Below are 23,120 nucleotides of genomic sequence, written 5' to 3' on the forward strand. Positions count from 1 at the left end.
TTGGCTAAGAACAAAGGCCTTGCTATCACAGGACAATGCAAAGAGCAAGGCGTAACCTGCTGTCGGAAAACAGACCCTTGAGAGGGAACCAATATTCTTATCAAGCAGATCAATGGGGAGTGCTACGTCAGAAAGAGGTACGGTATTGGCCATAGAAAGCCAAGCTACGAGGGGGTCCACACAAGGAGATGTGGATCATTTGGCAACCAATTCCTGCACAATCAATAAGGCGGCTTAAAGCCTCCTTGAAAAAGCATATGCCTATTAAGGCGTTTCCATTCTTTAGTCAAAAGTTTTTATGGTTAAGAAAGGCAACCCGTTGACTGCGGTGCCGACGAAAGGAAACTGCTTTCTGGGAAGTGGTGACCAACTCGTCTTTAACTTGGAGGTTGTTCATCAGTGCCCAAATAAAACCCTGCATGGATGAAGCCAGCTTGTAAACCTGCTTGGACTCATAAGTGTCCCCCAGGGATTTAGACTGAGCAGGGGGCAGAACTGGTCTCATGCACTGTGGATCAGTCCTAGGAGTGATCTGGGATGCAATCCTATATCTCTTGTGAGAGCACATGAGAAGGTGTGGGGCAGGTAAAATGGGCTTGCAAGTGCTACAGAGGATCCACCATAGATTAGGTGAAGGTGGCCATGTTAACTATTGCCAGAGGGAAAGACCAGACAAATAAAGGGGGCATTCGGTTCCTTAGAGGAGTCCGAGAGGTCTTGAGCAGACCCCTCCTGCACAAGGAGCACAGCAGACTGCATGTCAAGAGTTTGTCGCAGCACAAACAAAATAGGAATAAGACATGGCTCCTGGAGAAAAAGTGAAAAGCAGCCCAATAGAGCGACGAAAGTGCTTGACAGGAAGAATCAAGGCTGTGTTCTCTAATCCTACTTGTAGCAGAAAATACTGGAGCTACAGACTGGAGGCTTCTGAGATGCAGGGCCACCAGGATCCTGAAAAGGGGGCAGAATAGTCCCCAGAGGAAGTGGAACCAGGTCTGGGGAGGACGAGAATTTAGTCAGCCATCACGTGCCTTTAACAGCTGTGGGTGGATTGGAACTCCAGTCGTGGCTGCTAACCAGTTAAGTCCCGCTGTCAATCACCGACAGTGCAATTTAACATGCTCTGGCCGGAAGTACGTCATTCATTCTTGTGGGGCGCCAATGGGTTGTTTTGACAGCAAGGGTCTGTTGATGACCCCCATCGTGCCTGTCATTACCATACTCCCGGCGATACACTACTATGAATAGCACAGGTGATCGGACAATCACACCTTCAGGTCTCCTAAGGGGACTAGACTTTACTGCATGCACGCATACTGACGATATGTGACCAAAGAGTTTGCAGCTTCTTTTTCTTATTATTGGAGTTATTCAAAATTACAACTTGCTCTGCAAAAATCAAACACCACTCATACGGCTATGTTGAAATTAAAATTAAAAAAAAAAAAAAAAAAGTTAAAATTTTTTGAAAAAAGGGAAGGTAACAAACGAGTAAAGATAAAAATTGTATGCAGAAGGAAAAACATGCAGAGGCTGGACAGACATCGGTCTGAGATGGTTTAGCGAATCCTGCATTGAGCGGGGGGTTGGACAAAATGACCCTGGAGGTCACTTACAACTCTCATATTCTAAGATTCTATGCAATTTAGTATTAAAAAGAGCATCAGTCTATTCCAATCCACTTACAGGAAAGTCATTATCGATGATGGCCTGAAGGTTGTCACCATTTTCACCCAGGTCTCCATCGGATGCTGCTGTAGCGGCCCGTCTCCTCCTCTGAGTATCTCTGCAAAAATTAAACGTTATAATGAGCAGCTAGTATTTTATTCCATCGAAAAGTAAATGTACTGTAGTCATAGAAATGTAGGATAGAAGAACTCACTGTTTACGTCTCACAGGAGAAGCGGTGGCAGTGGGAGGAGGTTTTTTGTGTGCGGCTTCGACAACTAAGCCAAAAAGACAGTTCATTAGTGATACCATTTACTGATTAAGGTTCAGTAATGCTCTGCAGGTTTTAACAGTTTAATTTTGTAGAAGTTGGCAAACTTACCAGAAGATCATACTGTCAAGGGATGTGACTGTACATTTACCATGTGTGCGTACAACAGGCACATGTATAAACTATTCACATGGATGTGAAAGGGGAAAATAAACAGAGCCCCTGACGCAGCGGCGGAGCCCCTGACGCAGCGGCGGAGCCCGACGCAGCGGCGGAGCCCCTGACGCAGCGGCGGAGCCCCTGACGCAGCGGCGGAGCCCCTGACGCAGCGGCGGAGCCCCTGACGCAGCCGCAGCGGCGGAGCCCCTGACGCAGCGGCGGAGCCCCTGACGCAGCGGCGGAGCCCCTGACGCAGCGGCGGAGCCCGAGCTTTCTGCTTTATAAATCAAGTATATTGGGATTTGTTCACATTTGCATCAATGCTGACATATTGTAGGGGATTCCACTGACTTTAATGTAATCTGTGATGAGATTTATGAAACTTAGAGAGTATTAAAAGGGTTGTCTGGAACTTTAAACACTGATGGCCTATTGTTAGGACAGGTCAACAATATATGATCGGTGGAGGTGCGACACCCCCCGATCAGCTGTTCCTGGTGCGGGTTACTGTACATCCAACACCAATTCAATATCAATAAGGGGTGGATGTTTAGTACCTAGGAGCGGCCATTATTCCGTCGACTGAGCTGTGTCATGCCACAGACACCAAGAACTGCTTATTCACGGGGTTGCCGTGTGTCGCACCCCCACCAACCAGATAATGATGATCTATCTTGAAGGGAACCAGTCAGCAGATTTTGCCGCTATAAGCTGCAGCCACTGCCTTTCAGGGCTTATCTACAGCATTCTATAATGCTGTAGATAAGCCCCAGTCCGACCTGCAAGTGAAGAAAAATAAGTAATATTATACTCACTTGGGAGGCGGTCCGGTCCGATGGGTGTCGCAGGTCAGGAGCCTCCCATCTTCTTGCGACGCCGCCCTTCTGCTTCTTCATCGCTCCCTGGCATCGGCACTCCTGTGCAGGCATACTTCTCTGCCCTGTTGAGGTCAGAGGAAAGTACTGCAGTGTGCAGGCGCTGGGAAAGGTCAGAGAGGTCCAGCGCCTGCGCACTGCAGTACTTTCCTAATCAGGGCAGAGAAGCACGCCTGCGCAGAAGCGCCGGTCCCAGGGAGCAATGAAAAGACGGGAGGGCATCGTCGCAAGAAGATGGGAGGCGCCGGACCTGCGACACCTATCGGACCGGACCGCACCCCTAGGTGGAGTATAATACAACTTATTTTTCTTCACTTGCAGGTCGGACCGGAGGCTTATCTACAGCATTATAGAATGCTGTAGATAAGCCCTGAAAGGCAGTGGCTGCAGCTTATAGTGGCAAAATCTGCTGACAGGTTCCCTTTAAGGATACGCCACCAATGTCACAGTCCTAGACAACCCTTTTAAAATCAGGAGTAATACATCAATCACGTTTACTGCAAAGACATAGATGTACTTACGGCTGATGGAGGTAGAGTTATTGCTTTGTGCAGATGTCTCTGCTACGAATGAAGAGCTGGCGATAGGTTGTAAGGCACCTGGTGTGTGTAGAGGTCGTAAAACATACTGAGTAGCCAATATTGGGGTAGAGGTCTGCTGTATCGCAGGATGTGGATTCAGGGACCCTGAAACAGCCACAGGGGAGGTCAGCATTCTCTGCCGTAATCTGTCATTTATCCCCTTTCTTGTGCGTGCTGTGGAGTCATTAAAGAAAAAAAAAAAAAAAGTTTCTTTTAAGCTATTTTAAAAATCTAAAAATAAAATAAACGAGAGCAGACAGTCAGTGTGTTCTATGGAGAACAGAAAAAAAGGAGATTTTTGTGTACTCACCGTAAAATCTCTTTCTCTTAGCCTCTAATTGGGGGACACAGGACCATGGGTGTTATGCTGCTGTCCACTAGGAGGCGACACTATGCATAATCTGAAAAAGATTAACTGTGGCTCCTCCTGTGCAGTATACACCCCTGGACGGCATCAGCCTTCTCCAGTTTTGTGCCAAAGCAGTAGGAGGAACGTAACATGAATAACATAATTATGCCTGTAAGAAGGCAACTATGTACGAGCTCAAGAAACAATATGAGAACTCAACAGTTACAACAGCCCGGAAAGGGCAACAGGGTGGGAGCTGTGTCCCCCAATTAGAGGCTAAGAGAAAGAGATTTTACGGTGAGTACACAAAAATCTCCTTTACTCTGTCGCCTCATTGGGGGACACAGGACCATGGGACGTCCTAAAGCAGTCCCTGGGTGGGAAGCAATGGACGAATATTGTGCAGACAGGCCCGTACACTTTAGGGCACCGCCGTCCGCAGGACACATCTACCCAGGCTCGCTGAGGACTGGATATGAACCCTGTAGTGTTTAGTAAATGTGTGTAAGCTAGTCCAAGTGGCCGCCTTACACACTAGTTGTGCCGAAGCCTGGTGCCGAATGGCCCAGGAGGCCTCTACCGCCCGTGTAGAGTGTGCCGTAATACCGACTGGAAGAAGAGAATTCTTAAGACGGTAGGCCTCTTGTATGGTGGATTTGATCCACCTGGCAAGAGTAGCTTTTGGAAGCTGGCCTACCCTTGTGGCCGCCTTCCAGAAGGAGGAAAGGAGAATCAGACCTCCGGAAGGACGCAGTCCTAGACACGTATATACGCAAAGGCCTGACAAGGTCAAGCGTATGCAGAGCCTTCTCCACTCTATGAACCGGAACCGGACAAAGGGATGGTAGTGAAATTTCCTCATGGAGGTGGAAGTCTGACACAACCTTCGGAAGGAAGGATGGGACTGTACGAAGAACTACCTTGGCCTGGTGACAAGCCAGGAAAGGCCGTCTGCATGAGAGTGCTGTCGGTTCAGACACCTTGCGTAGCGAGGTGAGTGCCACCAGGAAAAAAACCACCTTCTGGGAAAGAAGGCGGAGCGGGACCTCCTTAAGGGGTTCGAAGGGTGGTTCCTGCAATGCTGTCAGGACCAGGATGAGGTCCCACGTTTCTAGTGGTCGTCTGTAGGGGGGAACCAATCGGGGAACCCCCTGAAGGAAAAGGCCTTACTTGCAGCTTGGTAGCAATGCGCTTTTGGAAAAAGCACTGAGAGGGCTGACACCTGGCTTTAGGCGAGCCCAATGACAGACTGGCTTCCAGACCCGCTTGGAGAAAACCAAGAGCTTTGGGTAGGGAATAAGGGAGTGGAACCTAGCCACGAGATTCGCACCAGGTAAAGAAAACTTTCCAGGTACGGTAATACATCTTGGCAGAGGCTGATTTCCGTGCTCTGATCATGGTTGCAACGACCTCTGTCGAGAACCCTGCCTGGGTTAGAACCCAGGTCTCAAGGGCCACGCCATCAAGTTGAGAGCCCTTGAGTTCTGGTGGTAGAACGGCTCTTGTGATAGAAGATCGTGGCGGTCGGGGAGACGCCAGGGGGCGTCTGCTGTGAGTTGTACGATGTCGGCGTACCATGTGCGTCTGGGCCAGTCCGGTGCAATGAGGATAGTTGAAACTCCCTCTTGTTTGATCTTCCTCACCCTCTGGATATCAGGGGGAGAGGTGGAAAAAATATACAGAAGCTGGAACTGAGTCCAGTCCTGAACCAGAGCGACTGCTCCGAGCGACCGCGGATCGTGAGTTCAGGCAATGAAGTTGGAGACCTTGGCATTGAAATGGGATGCCATTAGGTCCACATCCGGGGTCCCCCAGCGGAGACAGATCTGATGAAAAATTTTGGGATGGAGAGACCACTCTCCCGAGTCTATTCCTTGTCGGCTGAGGAAGTCTGCTTCCCAGTTGTCCACACCCGAACGTGGACCGCCGAAGGACCGACCCTGTGTCCTCCGCCCAGCGGAGGACATATGACACTTCCCGCGTCGCTTGGGTACTGCGGGTCCCCCCTTGAGTCACATATGCCACAGTCGTGGTATTGTCCGACTGTATCCTGATGTAAGAGGCTGCCAGTAAGTGATGGAAAGCCCTCAATGCCAGAAGGATGGCACGAATTTTCAGGATGTTGATGGGCATGGACGCTTCCGCTGAGGACCACTTGCCCAACAGGAGCCCACAGCTGAGCCGGGGTCCCTGGATGCAGGCGCAGTGTGCTGGCCTATTGCTTGGAGGTGTAGGATGCTGCCTGTACAGGCCCTACCTGAGGTGTCTCAACCTATACCCCCAGAGAGGGAAAGGAAAGGTGCTATTGTCACCTTCAGGGGCCTTTATCCTCGCCTCGACCTCAACCCAGAAACCAAAAGGAATTGGGGAAGGGAGTCTCGACTTCGAACCAGCACCCGAGGGACTGGGGAAGGAGCAGCATGGGGAATAGCCATCTCAACTTCAACTGGGCACCCCATAATAGGGGGCCGAGGAAGGAGCCATGCCGGGAGTCTCACAAGAGACCCTCTTTTCTTCATCTGCTAGTCGGAGGGCCAGTGCCTTGTCCTTGGGAAGGAGCACTAGACCCCTGGAAGTGTTGAATAACATTCCCAGGAAGGTCAGGGACTGACTCGGAGTTGGTGATGACTTTGTAGGTTGATTAACCAGCCCATACGACTGAGAGTATCGGTTGTGATTGAGACGCTGAGCTCGCAAACCTTGAAGGTGGGAGCCTTGGTGAGTAGATCGTCCAGGTATGGAACGACTACTATGCCTCTGGAATGCAGGACGTCCATGGTTGCTGCCATGACCTTGGTGACACTCTGGGAGCCGTGGCGAGTCCAAAGGGGAGAGCCACGAATTGGTAGTGGTCCTGGCCTATTACGAACCTGAGAAACCTCTGATGGGCAGGTGCAATGGGTATATGCAGGTATGCGTCTTGTATGTCTATGGAGGCGAGATATTCTCCCTTCTCCATGGACGCAGTGATGGACCGAAGGGACTCCATGCGGAAGTGACGGACCCGTACATATTTGTTGAGCTGTTTTAGGTCTAGTATGGGCCGTACGCTGCCTCCTTTCTTGGGAACTACGAACAGATTGGAGTAGAACCCTCGGAAGCGGTCGGTCGTGGGTACCGGTACTATGACTCCTGATTAATAAAGCGAGGAGACCGCTTGGTGGTAGGCTCGAGCCTTGGCTGGCGGTTTTGGGGGGACAGAGAGGAAGAACCGGTCCGGTGGGTTGGAGGTGAAGTCTATTTTGTATCCGGAAGACACTAGTTCCATGACCCACCTGTCTTCTGTAATAGGCAGCCATACTTGATGAAAGAGCAAAAGTCGTCCGCCTACTGGTGTGGTGTCTTCCGGAGTCCGTAAGTCATGAGGAAGAGAAAGTCTGAGATTTTCCTCCTCTGGGCTTAGACTGGCCTGCTTTTGACTGCCAGGTCTTGTCCGACCTTTGCGTCGATCGTGAGTTGTCCCTGCGTGGGGAACGGTTACGATTTTGTACTGGACGTGAGACGGACCAGCCGGAGGAATTCCGAAAGGATCGGAATCGAGTTTGGTTACGCTTCTGGTAAGTGCGTTTAGGTTTCAGTTGGGGAAGAGAAGTACTCTTACCCCCTGTGGCGTTGGATATCATAGTATCCAACTGTTCACCGAAAAGTCTCCCACTGAGGTAGGGGAGGTGCGTGAGGGACTTCTTTGAGGCTGCGTCCGCTTTCCATTCCCGCAGCCAGAGGATACGCCTGATGGGGTTTGATGCTATCCCCGCGACTCCCCTTGCTGAAACCAGAGCTGCATGGAGCATGTAATCTGCTACAACTGCAATTGAACCGCTTGGTCCGACAGTTGAGGAGCAGATGCTTGGAAGGCTTGTAGATTCTTTGCCCAGGCCAGGATGGCCTTGGCAGCCCAAGCTGAAGCGAACGCAGGAGCCATGGATGCCCTTGCTGCCTTGAAAATTGAACGAGCCATGCGTTCTACCTGCCAGTCTGCTGCGTCCCTGAGGGTTGAGCTATCTGGCGGTGTAAGGAGGGTCTGTGCTGCCAGCCTAGAGACTGGGGGATCCACTTCAGGTGGATCTGTCCATTCCTTGGTGTCCTTCTGTGGGAAGGGGCACCTCGCCTCCAGATATTTGCGATTAGCTAATTTTTTCTCAGGCTGTGAGAGCTGTTTTTTTTTTTTTTTTTTAAGGATCGCCTTAAACTCTGGTGGTTAGAGAAAACCTTAGGCGGCTTCAGAGGTCCTTCAAAGGAAGTCTGATGTTCTGGGGCCTCTGATGGCGGATCAGAAATGACCAGCACCCGATGGATGGACGATATTATGTCCTCAACTAGCGCTGTATTGCTAGGAGGGATTGGGATCAGGGACCCCTCCGTTTCTCTGTCTGAGTCAGAGACGCAGATGCCTTCCGAATCCTGTGTATCACTGAGGCGTCCCCTGCTAGGTGAGCAGGGGAGGAGACCTTCTCTGGTTGGGGATTGCGGAGATCTGCATTGTCTGTCCCTGGAATGGGACGGTCTAGATGACCTGGAGCAACGGTGTCTCTCCCTAGAGGGGGATGACCGTGTGCTATGGGATGACGCAGATGGACTTGATGTATGGATCCGCTTGCGTCGTGACCTAGACGTGGATGTGCCAGGGGCATCTTGTTCCTGAGTCAAGCTCTCCCTTTGCTGGGTAACGTTCATAGCCGGGACATGACCCTGCAGAGCCTGAAGCAATGTGGAAGTTAGGTTATCTATAGACTGCGTCATAGATTGCGATATCTGAGTAGCCCATTCCGGTGTGGCATTAGACACCGAGGCATTGGCAGGGGCTTCTTGTATACAGTTCTGGCAATGCGGGTACGTGCTGCTACTGGGGAGAGCGGTCCCGCAGGCTGTGCAGAATGCATAATAGCAGTTCTGCCTGGTTCTCTTAGACATTGAGCCCGGCATAGTGCACAGAGTGCAGAAGTGCTGCCAGCAGATGGACCTTACAGGGGTAGAGAACCTATAGGGGAGCCTTATAGGTAATATGGATTCACAGCTGAGTAAAGATAACCCAGCTGTGATCTTACCCCACCAGTGTACCCCTAGGTCCAGCGCCGAAAATCCACAGTCATGTGCCCCCCCGGAGACTGGCTGCCTGGTCCTGGTCCTGCAGACCGGGAGATGCAGGGTTAATCTGCAGCCGAAAATGGCTGCAGAGACAGAGGAGAGAGGAGGAGAAGGGGGCGGAGAGCTGGAAAAAGGCGGCAAGGCTATAAAAAACCCGCCCTTTCTGTCTCGATCCGCCCCTTGTTTGACACTGTAGAGTGTCATATTTGTCATCCGGGGGGTGGGCCGGGGGGCGGAGAGGAGGCTGCTGCTTCAGCTAGGCCGAAGCCGGGGCCTAAATTAGATGCCTGAGGCCCAGAAGGGCTCCAGGCCGGCGCGAAAGTCCGGGAGGGGGTCGGATCTGAACCGGACCCCTCCGGATTTGAAGGCAGGATGGCGGTGGGGCTATAAGCGGAAGGGGGAGCCCGGCTGGGGTCCCCCTGAGGCAGTATAGAGCTGGTGCTGCCGCAGAGACAGGGACGCAGGGAGCCCTGTGTCTGTATGTGCCATGCCTGCCTGCACTCCCCCCGGCCCCAACAGGAGCCCGCAGCTGGGCTGGGGTCCCTGGATGCAGGCGCAGTATGCTGGCCCATTGCTGGGAGCTGTAGGATGCTGCCTGTACAGGCCCTACCTGAGGTGTCTCAACCTAATACCCCCAGAGGGGGATAGGGAGGGTGCTTTTGTCACACCTTCAGGGGCCTTTATCCTCGCCTCGACCTCAACCCAGAAACCAAAAGGAATTGGGGAAGGAGGGGGGTCTCGACTTCGAACCAACACCCGAGAGGTTGGGGAAGGAGCAGCATGGGGAATAGCCATCTCAACTTCAACTGGGCACCCCATAATAGCGGGCCGAGGAAGGAGCCATGCCGGGAGTCTCACAGGAGACCCTCTTTTCTTCATCTGTAATCCCATCGGAAAACGGGAAACGGAGTAAAAATCTTTAGGTGTGCCTCCTTTGCGACACTAAGCAAAAAACTGGAGAAGGCTGATGCCGTCCAGGGGTGTATACTGCACAGGAGGAGCCACAGTTAATCTTTTTCAGATTATGCATAGTGTCGCCTCCTAGTGGACAGCAGCATAACACCCATGGTCCTGTGTCCCCCAATGAGGCGACAGAGTAAAACAACACACCATAGCTGAAATAAATGACAAAAAATTAAATGGTCAATTTGTCACATGAAATAGAGAATAATTGCACTGCAGTAAACGCACTGATCATACAATCCTTATCCAGATTTCCTCTTTGTCCATAATGTAGTGTAAAGGCAGATCAATGGCGATCAATTTATAAGTGTATTCCTACCTCAGAAAGTTGATGGTCATCTCTTAAAAAGGAATCTACACAAAAGGTGAAACAGACAAGGTCCTAAGAAAGGGGATCACCACAACAAGGAAATGGCGAAAAATTATATATACACAGCTTTATTGAAATATATATACAAACAAGGGTAACAAACACATGGACATATAAAAACACTTAAAAAGCATACAAATGCTATACACAACAGCCCCTAATACGGCCGTACCCCACATAGGACTCGAGTCATGTACATATGATGTAATTACCTAGAACCAAATTGCTCATAGAATGAAAGAAATAGGCCAAGCTACCTGGGCACTCCCCTGGGTACTGCAAATGGGAACAGACCACTAATAGTGTGAATGCAAAATAGCAAGAGTATAAAGCCCACATAGACATACAAATCCCTGCACTGCAAGTGCTAGATAAGGGACACACATGCACAAACCTGCCTAGCATGTAGAGACGACAGGTGTGTACATAACGGTACATAAATGTCAAGCAGCAAAAAATATATCAGCATAATGCCTCAATAGCATGTGACTAACTATCTAACATGCCACTATACAGAAAAATAGCACCAAGATAGTGTGAGCTGTAGAGATAGCATATTACCCAGGGCACATAATGCCCAAGCCTATAGCGCCTGGAAAAAGAGTCCTAATGTGGGCTACAAGGAGACCCAACGCGTATCGCCACCACACCGGGCAGCTTCGTCAGGGCTTCGACGAAGCTGCCCGGTGTGGTGGCGATACGCGTTGGGTCTCCTTGTAGCCCACATTAGGACTCTTTTTCCAGGCGCTATAGGCTTGGGCATTATGTGCCCTGGGTAATATGCTATCTCTACAGCTCACACTATCTTGGTGCTATTTTTCTGTATAGTGGCATGTTAGATAGTTAGTCACATGCTATTGAGGCATTATGCTGATATATTTTTTGCTGCTTGACATTTATGTACCGTTATGTACACACCTGTCGTCTCTACATGCTAGGCAGGTTTGTGCATGTGTGTCCCTTATCTAGCACTTGCAGTGCAGGGATTTGTATGTCTATGTGGGCTTTATACTCTTGCTATTTTGCATTCACACTATTAGTGGTCTGTTCCCATTTGCAGTACCCAGGGGAGTGCCCAGGTAGCTTGGCCTATTTCTTTCATTCTATGAGCAATTTGGTTCTAGGTAATTACATCATATGTACATGACTCGAGTCCTATGTGGGGTACGGCCGTATTAGGGGCTGTTGTGTATAGCATTTGTATGCTTTTTAAGTGTTTTTATATGTCCATGTGTTTGTTACCCTTGTTTGTATATATATTTCAATAAAGCTGTGTATATATAATTTTTCGCCATTTCCTTGTTGTGGTGATCCCCTTTCTTAGGACCTTGTCTGTTTCACCTTTTGTGTATGCTCATATGTCTCAGGTCCTGGTGGTATCCCATGATCCGTGGTGCCCCCTTTCCATTATATGTTAAAAAGGAATCTGTCACCAGGTCTTTGCTACCTCATCTGAGAGCAGCATAATGTAGGATGATACCCTGATTCCAGCGATGTGTCACTTAGTTTACTGGATGCAGCAGTTATGACACAGAGATATTTATTAGATGTAGCAGAGCTCAGAAAGCTGCCCCCACCCACAGAACAGCTCTCTGTGTGCATTGTATAGTGACTGTAAGCTGCCAACCAGTGCTGGGGACGGAGCTGGACCAGGGCTCACGAGCGCTGTAGTCCAGGTAGAGGTGATCATACTCATTGTACTGAAACAGTCTCAGACCCTACCTCATGCTGCCTTCAGATTACACATTAAAACCCTGCTGCCAGATTCTCTTTAAAGTTTTTTTTCTCATTATTTTAAATGTTAAAAGCGCTTGGAAAAACAAGAACATTTTCAGCATGCTTCTTATTAAAAATCCTCTTTGTTATCAAGAATAGAGTGATTTTTAATTTACATCTTGTTACCGACAACCTCTCTCTGCACTCAGTCTAGAGATTGTAAGCGCTGTTCTGAAGCTGCCCGGATTATTGGATCTGAATATCGTCAGTCCCCCTGCTGGAGGAAGCATTGGAAAGAGCACAATCCAGGCTCGAGAAGTGACGAACTCATCCAGACCGAAGATGACGACAAACCTTTAATAATAACTGAAATCAGATCACTCAGATGCCAAAAGATCTTCATAATTAAGTGGCTGCAGCAAAACTTCCCCTTCACACTTTTTCAGTGCAAGCAGCACCCCCTGCCAACAATTGAGCGGGGAACTGCAGCCGGCACCATTCACACAAATGGAGCTGCAGGATAACATAAGGCAGACAGCACCCTTGTAAATAAAGGTGGGAAACATTAAGAGAACAAGCTGCAAATCCTTAATCAGAATGGGCAAAGAAGTTGGACTCCTAGTGATCATTAAAAGGGCTGGTCTGGCATCTAAAATGTATTTTCTAAATATCTAAACCTTACACCCTAATCACTTTTGTAATTTGCTTTATTACAAAACACACTTTTCCCTATCCTGCTAATCCCTAAATGTGTTTTTCTTTTTTTACTATACTTCCTATGTTTCCGAAACATGATGTCACAAGAGTGGGTGCTCCCTGCAGTGTCCATCGCCCCTTCTGAAACAGGACATCACCAGGGTACAGCTATGCAGTTACTTACCAGCTTCATGCATGATCACCCTCTGAAGATGCATTGGATCCTAAGTGATGGACACAGTATGTGGGAGAGGCGAGTGCAGGGCCAGCACTCTGCTTCTCTCTCGGCCGCCGAAGTAGCTTCTGTGAAAGATGTAGTCAAGGGGCGGAGATAGAAGTAGTGAGAGACACCAGAGCTACGGTACAGCTTCTAGCACTGCCCTCAAATGAATCTTCAGCTGGGAGCAGAGCTAGAAGCAGTGAGAAACACAAGCCACCCACTGAAGATGATGTGTTTGAGGGCCGTGCTAGAAGCTGTGGGGCGGCGCTGATGTCACTGCTTCTATCGCCATCCCCAGCTAAGGCCTTTCACAGAAGCTAAGGCGGAGATAGAAGCAGAGTGTCGGCGCTGCTCTCACATCTGCCACAGAGTCCATTACCCAGGACATCATCAGAGGGGGAGGCAATGCAAGAAACTAGCAAGCAACTGCAGCGCTGTCCCCTGCGAATCCTGTACCAGGAGGGTTGATGGACGCTGGAACACCTCCTGTGACGTTACATTTGAAACTACTGTCAAAACACACAAAGTTTACAAAAAAAAAAAACAAAAAACTAAAAACATTCAGGGATTAGCTAGATAGGGAGAAGTGTACAGTATTGTGTAACAAAGCAAATTTCAAAAGCAAAAATTTGTTGCATGTTTTCCATATCACAATCTGTAGTGAAAAAAAATAAAGAGATTTTTGTGTACTCACCGTAAAATCTTTTTCTCCGAGCCAATCATTGGGGGACACAGGACCATGGGTGTTATGCTGCTTGCCACTAGGAGGACACTAAGTAAACACAAAGAGTTAACTCCTCCTCTGCAGTATACACCCCTTGACTGGCCTGTAACGACTCAGTTCGGTAGTAAAGCAGTAGGAGTAAAACCAAGACAAGTAAACTATGTCCAAAACTGAGGAACGAATACAACAACAAACAGCCAATAGGCTAACAGGGTGGGTGCTGTGTCCCCCAATGATTGGCTAGGAGAAAAAGATTTTACGGTGAGTACACAAAAATCTCCTTTTCTCCTACGCCTCATTGGGGGACACAGGACCATGGGACGTCCTAAAGCAGTCCCTGGGTGGGGAGCAATTGCACTGCTACAACCCCATGTACCACTGGCTTACTGAGGTACCACTGTCTGCAGAATGACCCTGCCAAGAGCAGCGTCTGCCGAAGCCGGAGTATGAACGTGATAGTGCTTCGTAAAAGTATGCAGACTGGACCAAGTCGCAGCTTGACAAAGCTGTTGTGCTGAAGCCTGGTGCCGAATGGCCCAAGAAGCACCGACCGACCGAGTCGAATGCGCCTTAATCCCTGCTGGGACAGAGGTGTTCCTGACGCGGTAGGATTCCTGAATAGTGGTACAAATCCACTTGGCTAGAGTGGCCCTTGAGGCGGGTAGGCCTTTCCTATGTCCTTCCGGAAGCACGAACAGGGCATCCGACCTACGGAAGGGAGCCGTGCGAGATATGTACCGCCGAAGAGCTCTAACCACATCCAGAGTATGGAGAGCTTTCTCGATACGATGGGTTGGTGCCGGACAGAATGACGGCAAGACAATGTCCTCGTTTAGATTAAAAGAGGAGACGACTTTAGGTAGGAAGGAGGGAGAGGTTCTCAAGACTACCTAGTCTGGGTGAAAAATCAGAAAAGAGGGTCGGCAAGAAAGAGCCGCCAACTCAGAAACTCTCCCGATTGACGTAATCGCCACGAGAAAGACCACTTTTCAAGAAAGGAGGGTGAGAGAGATGTCCTGCAATGGTTCGAAAGGGGCCTCCTGAAGAACTCCAAGAACCAAGTTAAGATCCCATGAAGCCAGGGGCATTCTATAGGGAGGGACCACCCGGGAGACTCCTTGGATGAACGTCTTAACCGGCAGTCTGGAAGCGATCTTTCGTTGGAATAGAACAGATAATGCGGACACTGGTCCCTTGAGCGAGCTTAGGGCAAGGCCTGACTCTAAACCTGATTGGAGAAACTCCAGAATGGACGGAATGGAAAACACCAGATGAGAACGTCCATGGGCATTGCACCATGAGAAGAAAATGCACCAAGTGCGATGATAAATGCGCATGGATAAGGGTTTCCTCGCGCAAATCATAGTAGAAGAAACCCCTGGAGAGAATCCGGCTTGGGCTAAAATCCAGGATTCAACGGCCACGCCGTCAAAGACAGGGCCCTGGAGTTCTGGTGGCAAATTGGGCCCTGTGAGAGAAGATCCTTGCGATCTGGAAGCCGCCAGGGGACATCGGCGACCATTTGGACGAGTTCAGCGTACAATGCTCGGCGCAGCCAGTCCGGCACGACGAGGATCACCGGTCTCGCCTCTGCCCTGATCTTCTTGATGACTCTCGGGAGCAGAGGAAGAGGTGGAAATATGTATGGCAGCTGGAACCGATGCCATGACAGGACCAGAGCATCTTGCCTGATGGCGCAAGGATCGCGGGATCGAGCAATGAACTGGGGAACCTGGTTGTTGAGCCTCGAGGCCATGAGATCCACATCCGGCGTCCCCCAGCGAAGACAAATCTGCTGGAAGACTTCCGGATGGAGGGACCACTTGCCCGAGGCAAGACCTTGGCGACTGAGGAAGTCCACTTCCCAATTCTCCACACCCGGTATGTGGATCGCCGAGATGAGCGAGTGATTGGTCTCGGCCCAGCGCAGGATGTGGGAGACTTCGAGCATGGCTGCCCTGCTGCGGGTTCCCCCTTGTCGGTTGATATACGCCACTGCCGTGGCGTTGTCGGACTGGATTCTGATGGGATGGCCTGCGAGAAGATGATGAAAGTTGTGTAAGGCAAGCGTGATCGCTCGAATCTCCAAGATATTGATTGGAAGACGCGACTCTCTTGTGGACCAACGACCTTGTGCCGTGTGGTGATTGAAAACTGCGCCCCAGCCCAAAAGGCTGGCATCGGTGGTCACCACTAACCAGCGCACTGGGAGAAAGGACTTCCCTTGGTTCAGAGAGGACTGTAGTGTCCACCATCTGAGGGTCTGCCTGACCTGTGGGGAGAGGCAAAAACGACGGTCGATGGAAAACGGACTCCTGTCCCAGGTTGACAGCAGCGCCTGTTGCAGGGGACAGAGATGGAACTGCGCAAACGGAACGGCTTCCATCGCCGCAACCATTTTCCAGAGTATGCGCATAGCAAAGCGAATGGAGTGAGGGACTGGACGGGAGAGCTTGTGCGCTCCGTGTTGTAAGGGCAAGACCTTCTCTGGAGGGAGAATGACTAACCCGTGGGAAGAGTCCAAAATCATGCCCAGGAAGCAGATTTGCTGAGCCGGCACTGGAGATGATTTCTCGAAGTTGATTTTCCAACCCAGGCGAGAAAGCGAATCCACGGTGATACTTACAGACTCTTCGCAGGCAGAATGGGACGGACCCTTGATTAAAAGGTTGTCCAGATACGGAAGGACTACCACTCCCCGAGTGTGAAGAATGGCCATGACAGCCGCCATGACCTTCGTGAAAACTCTGGGGGCAGTGGCGAGACCGAACGGCAAGGCCACAAACTGGAAGTGTTCTTCTTGGACTGCGAAGCGCAGGAACTGCTGATGAGAGGGGAAAATTGGAATATGTAGATAAGCATCCTTGATGTCTATGGATGCGAGGAACTCTCCTTTTTCCAGGGACGCGACAACAGAACGGAGCGAGTCCATCCTGAAGTGTCGGACGCGTACAAACTTGTTTAGCAGTTTGAGGTCCAGTATGGGCCGTAAGGTCCCGTCCTTCTTTGGGACCACGAAAAGGTTGGAGTAAAACCCCTTGAACCTTTGGTCTCGAGGGACCGGAACGATGACACCGTCCCTTTGAAGCGGCTGTATGGCTTGAAGAAGATGTGACGCCCTTGCTTTGGGGGGAGAAGACTGGAAGAAGCGCGGAGGGGGATGGAAGAAAACTATTTTGTATCCGGAAGACACGAGCTCTCTGACTCACTCGTCGTGAACGACCGAGAGCCAATTTTGACGGAACGAAAGAAGGCGTCCGCCTACTTTGTCGGTGTCCACCGGACACGACGACGAGTCATTGTGTAGAAGGTTTAAGGGATGCGGATGACTTAGGGCCCGAAGGTCTCGGTCTGGGTTTCCAGGAACGGTTTGGTCTGTATGAGACCTGAGGATTTCTGTTTTCCCACCGTCCCGAACCAGGGGAAGAGGAGGACCAACTTGAGTTGTTCTGAAAGGACCGGAATCGAAATTGCTGTTGATTCCGAAAAGGCCGGGCAAGTTTTTGCTGGGGAAGAAACTTACTGTACCATCCGGTAGCGTCAGAAATGATTTGGTCTAGTTTCTCCCCAAATAAACGACCCGCTTGATAAGGTAAAGAAGTTAGCGACTTTTTAGAAGCAGAATCTGCTCGCCAATCATGGAGCCATAAGGCCCTTCTGATGGAGATTGCGTTTGCAGCCGCTTGCGCTGCGCAATTAGCCGCATCTATGGAAGCGTTAACTACGAAATCTCCGGCCTGAGCTATCTGATTAGCTAGTCTAGCCGCCTCTGGGGGAAGATTACTGCCGTGGACGGTAGAGGTTAACACCTCTGCCCAGGCAACCATTGCCTTAGCCACCCAGGTAGCGGCAAAAGATGGAAGGAGTGCTGCTCCTGAGGTCTCAAAGACTGAGCGAGCCAGGTAGTTAATTTGACGGTCAGGAGGATTTTTGACTGATGAACCATCGGACAAAGATAAGAGTTTTGGATGCGAGTCGCGACACGGCAGGATCCACAGAGGGAGAGAGAAGAAACTCCTTCATCAGATCCTTGGAGAAAGGATATTTAGATTCCATGGCTTTTTGAGCCGTAAATCGCTTCTCCAGGTGTTCCCTGTGCTTTTGGACAATGTCCTGAAACTCAGGGTGATTAGCAAATGTCCTTTGAACGCGTTTAGTCTTTTTAAAAGACAAGACGTGTTCCTGAGTGGATACCGATTCCTCGTCCACCATTAGTGTTTTGTTGACTGCCTCAATAAGGGAGTCAAGAGTCTCCTGACCGATAGAGGAGTCTTGGGTTAAAGATTCCTCTGACTCGTATTCTGAGTCATGTACGCTGCGACCCTCGGGGGAGGGTGAGCGAGAAGATGAGCTGACAGATACTGAAGCTCGAGCCTGGACGGGAGATGAGGGAAGGGTCCTTTTTCGGGCACCCCAGACTCCCGTAGTATGGTAAGCCCCCTGTGGTCGGACGGCCCCGCGCCGGCGCCAGATTCCGTCGCAGCCAACGGAGGTGAGTTCTGGCTTAAGGAGGACCCTCGGAAAGAGTCCAATGCCTTGACCAAGGAATCCATAGAGCGTGACAAGGACGCGGCCCACTCAGGAGGGTTAAGCTCGGCGGGGTCAGTGGAGACATCGGGGGTGGCAGCAGAAGGCGGCTGCGCACAGACCGGGTCACAGTTCTGGAACAAGGGGGTATTGTGGGCACGTGGCAACGCAGAATTGCAAGTGGCACATGAAGTAAAAAACACTGCTTTTTATTGCCCCATTTTCCCTCCTTAGATTGAGACATAGTGAATGTCTATTCTCCGATAAACTGCAATAGCAGAGCTATGGGTGCAGAGAAGGGGTTAAGCTTTTCCCTATGCAGTGGAGCAGCTTATCCACGGTCCTGGGCTGGTGTCCCCCAGGGAGGAAGAGAGGGAAGTAGCGTTTTCGGCTGTATTTCCATGCAGCAGTGGAGTCCCAAGATGGCGCTCGAGATTTGCAGGGCTCTTCTCGTTCAGAGCGAGAAGCGCCTGAGCAGTGGGCGGGGCTCCGGCGGTGGGCGGGATTTTTGAACTGCGGCCTAGTCCGGCTGGAGAAGCCGGGGACTAAATTAGTGCAGCCGGCCGGCGAAGCGCGCTGGCGGCCGAGACGCCGCGCCTAACGATCGCCGCTGGCTAGATGCCAGCGGTACCTCTCCCCAGGGACCCGGACCGCATCTTCCCACGCAGCAGCGTGAGGAAGAATAGTACTCACCGAGGAGGAACCACCTCCAGCTCAATCGATCATCCCTGTGTCGGGGGACGGAGAGCATCCTGAAGTGTGCTTGCCTTCTTAGGGGACTTACAGCTGTGCCTGCCGCAGGGGACTTATGGATGTGCCTGCCACAGGGGGCTTACGGCTACTGTGGGGACTACGAGACGCCAAGGTGAGGGCTTGAGTGCGGTGGAGCCCGGGAGATGCACATGAGAGGTATACTCTAAATGCTCGCCATCTTACAGGGGTGTTATGACCCCAATGGCGAGGGTCTCAGAGATATCAGCAAGTCTGCGAAGTACAAAAATCCAGCTCATAGGGCTGTGGTAACTGGGTTGACCATATATCTACTCCTAACGCCAACACTAGAAGTAGCCGGGGAACATGCCTACGTTGGTCGCTAGATGTCTCGCGCCAGCCGGAGGACTAACTACCCCTAGAAGAGGAAAACAAAGACCTCTCTTGCCTCCAGAGAATAGACCCCAAAAGTTGGATACAAGCCCCCCACAAATAATAACGGTGAGGTAAGAGGAAATGACAAACACAGAGATGAACTAGGTTTAGCAAAGAGAGGCCCACTCACTAATAGCAGAATGTAGTAAGATAACTTATATGGTCAACAAAAACCCTAACACAAATCCACACTGGAGATTCAAGAACCCCCGAACCGTCTAACGGCCCGGGGGGAGAACTCCAGCCTCCCTAGAGCTTCCAGCAAGGATAGGATACAGATTATGTACAAGCTGGACAAAAATGCAAACAAAAACAATAGCAAAAAGCAAGAAAGCAGACTTAGCTTAATCAAGCAGGAACCAGGATCAGTAGACAAGAGCACTACAGATTAGCTCTGATATCAACGTTGCCAGGCATAGAACTGAAGGTCCAGGGAGCTAATATAGCAACACCCCTGACCTAACGACCCAGGTGAGCATACAAGGGATGATAGACATACCCAGAGTAAAAACACTAGTAGCCACTAGAGGGAGCCAAAAGGTAAATTCACAACAAGGGGGGAGATTGGGACAGTATAGGAACTGTCGCCCTAGCGTAGATTAGGCGTGCGCCAAACGTCGCAGGAGAGGTACGGGGAGGTATACTTGCCGTGCTCGCCTGTTGATGGTTCGGGGGAGAGCGGACCCTGAAAGGATCTGTCGCCCCCTTCACTCCGTTAATTAAAAAATAAAAATTTACAGAAAACTAAAAATAAAATAAAAAAAAACGTTGGGGTCTGAGAACAGACCCAAGTGCCTCCTACAGACACTAAGCAAGAACTGAGTCGTTACAGGCCAGTCAGGGGTGTATACTGCAGAGGAGGAGTTAACTCTTTGTGTTTACTTAGTGTCCTCCTAATGGCAAGCAGCATAACACCCATGGTCCTGTGTCCCCCAATGAGGCGTAGGAGAAATACAAATTATTAATATTGCAATTTTCGATCTGGTCGTTGTGGATATGTTAGACTCACTTCCAGTTTTTTTTCAGAAGCCTCATTATCAACAGAGGTAGGATTACAATGACAGGAAACCTCGGTACACAGCTGATCATACAGGATCCACAATGACCTTTGCCCAGGCTCATTAGATGCTTTAGTATAAGACATAGGGTCAGAGTGAGGCACATGGCTAATGTTCATGTGCGGTTTCCTGAAACAGACATGAGCTGACCATGTCCTGCCTACAGAGCTACTGGGCCTGTTCCTGTGTCTCACTGGTATCCAGATAAGCTGAGAAATCTGTGCTGCTGAGCAGAGGATTGTAGAAAACATTAAAGCCTATAATTAGCATTGCTCACTTACATCTTTGATGGCTGTTAAAAGCTGCCGATTCTTGCATGGACCTGGCAGGTAAAGAGATCAGCTTAAATTATAATATATTACATAGGACCACATATAATACTGTGAGATACCGAACTATCTGTAGGAGATAAGTATAGTGTATAAGTATACCTGATCTGGGATAACGTGAGGTCCAGCTTCTTCCACAGAGATGACATCATGAATGGGACTTCTGCTTGATTCTCTGAACAAGAGGTTTCAAGTAAGTTCCATATGATTTATTAGGATGCATAATTGGGTATAAACCAGTCAGATTGGAACATTTTAGGGCAAGTGCAGACTAGCGTGTTTTTGGTCGGAATGCGATCCAACCAGACATCGGATCACACCTGAACTAATGTTATGCTACGAGGCCGTGCATATGTTCGATTTTTTTTTCCTCGGAGAGTGCAGGTTAGAAGTAAAATCGTAGCATGCTTGAATTTAATGTGATATTTGGATCACACACAGCCATGCAAGTCAACGAGTGCATTGCATGGGAAACATCGCAAAACACTCAGATTACATCTGAGTGCAGTCATGTTTCCTCAGCCTCACAGAATGGAGAACATGTAGACATTTTTCTTAATCTTCTCATCTGAGATAATCGGATCACACTGTGCTCCCACACTGATCAGAGTGGATTTGCATCATCATCTTGATTCTCTCTGATGAGACAGTCTAAGATCGTCTGCACCTGGATATAGGCCACGATCAGTTTTTGGTCAGTATTTTACATCAGTATTTGTATCTGCATTTTTCTCCCACTCCTGGTTTTGGCTTACAAATAATGACGTAAATTACTGAATGTGTCCTCATAGTGACTTGTACAATTGTTTCCCAGTAATAGATTCATCAGACCACCAGGTACAGCAGTGTTAGTGCTTACCCAGCTCGTGTTAGCAGCGCTTTTGTGTATAACCTGAACACGGAGTCTTAATCTTGTGGCCAAAACATAGGTGCAATGTGTTATAAAATAAATAAATATCCAATATTTAATCAGTAGACTCCTTCACCACTTTGGTGGTGCACGCTGGTGTTGCAGTGATCACATGTTGTCCATCATTCACGTGACCGCAGCAGCCTATCATTAACCTCAAGACCAACAGTTGTTTGCAAAGGAGACGACCACTTAGACCACCAATTGCCTGCAGCGGTCATATGAAAGATGGGCAGCACAAGATCACTGCAGGGTCCGCTGGAGACGTGATACTAAAGTAGGAGGGGACTCAATAGCTAAGTAATAATCCTTTATTTTATAACAGTCCCTGTATTTGGGCAAGTTTTGTAAAAGCCCCCAAATCACCTTTAAATGTAAACTGGTGAATTAGGAATCCTAGTGGTACAAAATGGCATTTTTCATGTAAATGCATCAGAAAATCAAGAGTCCTAATATTCCCAGAGTCTACAAGAGGAAAAGCTTCAACCACACACTCACCCTTTGCCTTCATGGTAATATATTCATTTAAGATTGTTGTAAGGTTTTTTCCGAATAGGGACTGAAAAGGAGAGAATATTACACATTGATAAATGAGCTTCATACTTAATCAATTCCAGCCTAGACTGCCTTTTACCATTAGCTAAAAGTATTAAGGCTGCAAACACACATGTAGAGACTGGAGCTAAACACAACAGTGGATGCAAAGCAGAGGCAAAGTATTAGTTCATCCTTTATCTCTTTCCTTCTTTTTGGATCCACTCCTGGCTTTGACGCCAGACCTCTGGAGGCAGAGCAGTTTTACTAAGCACTGTGTGCCCAGGCCTTGTGTCGCTCTCTGCTGGGAGACAAACACACTTGTGTGCCCTATGGAGATGTTATTATTCAGACTGCTGTCAATGAAGCTCAACAATCAGTTTAAAAAAGGGACAAAATGTTTGTTCACACCAAGCACAGCCATGCCCTGCACCCTTGGCATCGCCAAGCAGTTACTCCAGTGCCCAACTGTTTTCCATCTATGGCATCCAGTAAAAACTAAGAGCTATCAATTGATGAAAACTAGGGTGGAGATAAATGGAAAACAAGTGGTTTAAAAAAAGTGCACTGCAAATGCTAGTCCACATTATGGGGGCACTGAGAGGATGTGCTTGGTTTGAACAGTAATTACAGACTCCATTATAAAAACGATTAAAATAATTCTTACTAGCAAGCATCCTGGGATGGTGCCATCTTCTGTATGATGCTCGGCATACTCTTTGAGATTCGGACTTTCTACGACAAAGGATTGGCAGGTAGACAGGAGCTTTTCTTGCTGCAAGTAACCTAAAATAAAAGCCACGTGACATTGTAAGTCGGAAAAGCAAAAGCAGACGGCGACCGAGCATGCTAGCAATGGATGCACAACCAAATAAGAGTGCATCATGCTGAGCAGGCAGAAGCATCAATACTGAGAATAAAGAAACTAATTCAGTGAGG

At 49.3% G+C, this 23,120-nt stretch overlaps 1 protein-coding gene across 2 annotated transcripts in view; it reads right to left on the reverse strand.

Moving 5' to 3' along the window:
- NPAT (nuclear protein, coactivator of histone transcription) overlaps positions 1-23,120 on the reverse strand; it is a 67,724-nt gene that overhangs the window by 41,363 nt on the left and 3,241 nt on the right. For both annotated transcript variants that reach the window (XM_077298426.1, XM_077298424.1), the window contains exons 2-8: positions 22,849-22,967; positions 22,146-22,206; positions 20,840-20,912; positions 20,690-20,730; positions 3,495-3,728; positions 1,883-1,946; positions 1,687-1,786 (exon numbers count right to left, since the gene is read on the reverse strand). In XM_077298426.1, coding sequence (XP_077154541.1) covers positions 1,687-1,786; positions 1,883-1,946; positions 3,495-3,728; positions 20,690-20,730; positions 20,840-20,912; positions 22,146-22,206; positions 22,849-22,967 — 692 coding nt within the window. The remainder of the gene's footprint in view (positions 1-1,686; positions 1,787-1,882; positions 1,947-3,494; positions 3,729-20,689; positions 20,731-20,839; positions 20,913-22,145; positions 22,207-22,848; positions 22,968-23,120) is intronic.

The sequence above is a fragment of the Ranitomeya variabilis genome, chromosome 3, assembly GCF_051348905.1.
Source record: "Ranitomeya variabilis isolate aRanVar5 chromosome 3, aRanVar5.hap1, whole genome shotgun sequence".
In the NCBI taxonomy this organism is placed as follows: domain Eukaryota; kingdom Metazoa; phylum Chordata; class Amphibia; order Anura; family Dendrobatidae; genus Ranitomeya; species Ranitomeya variabilis.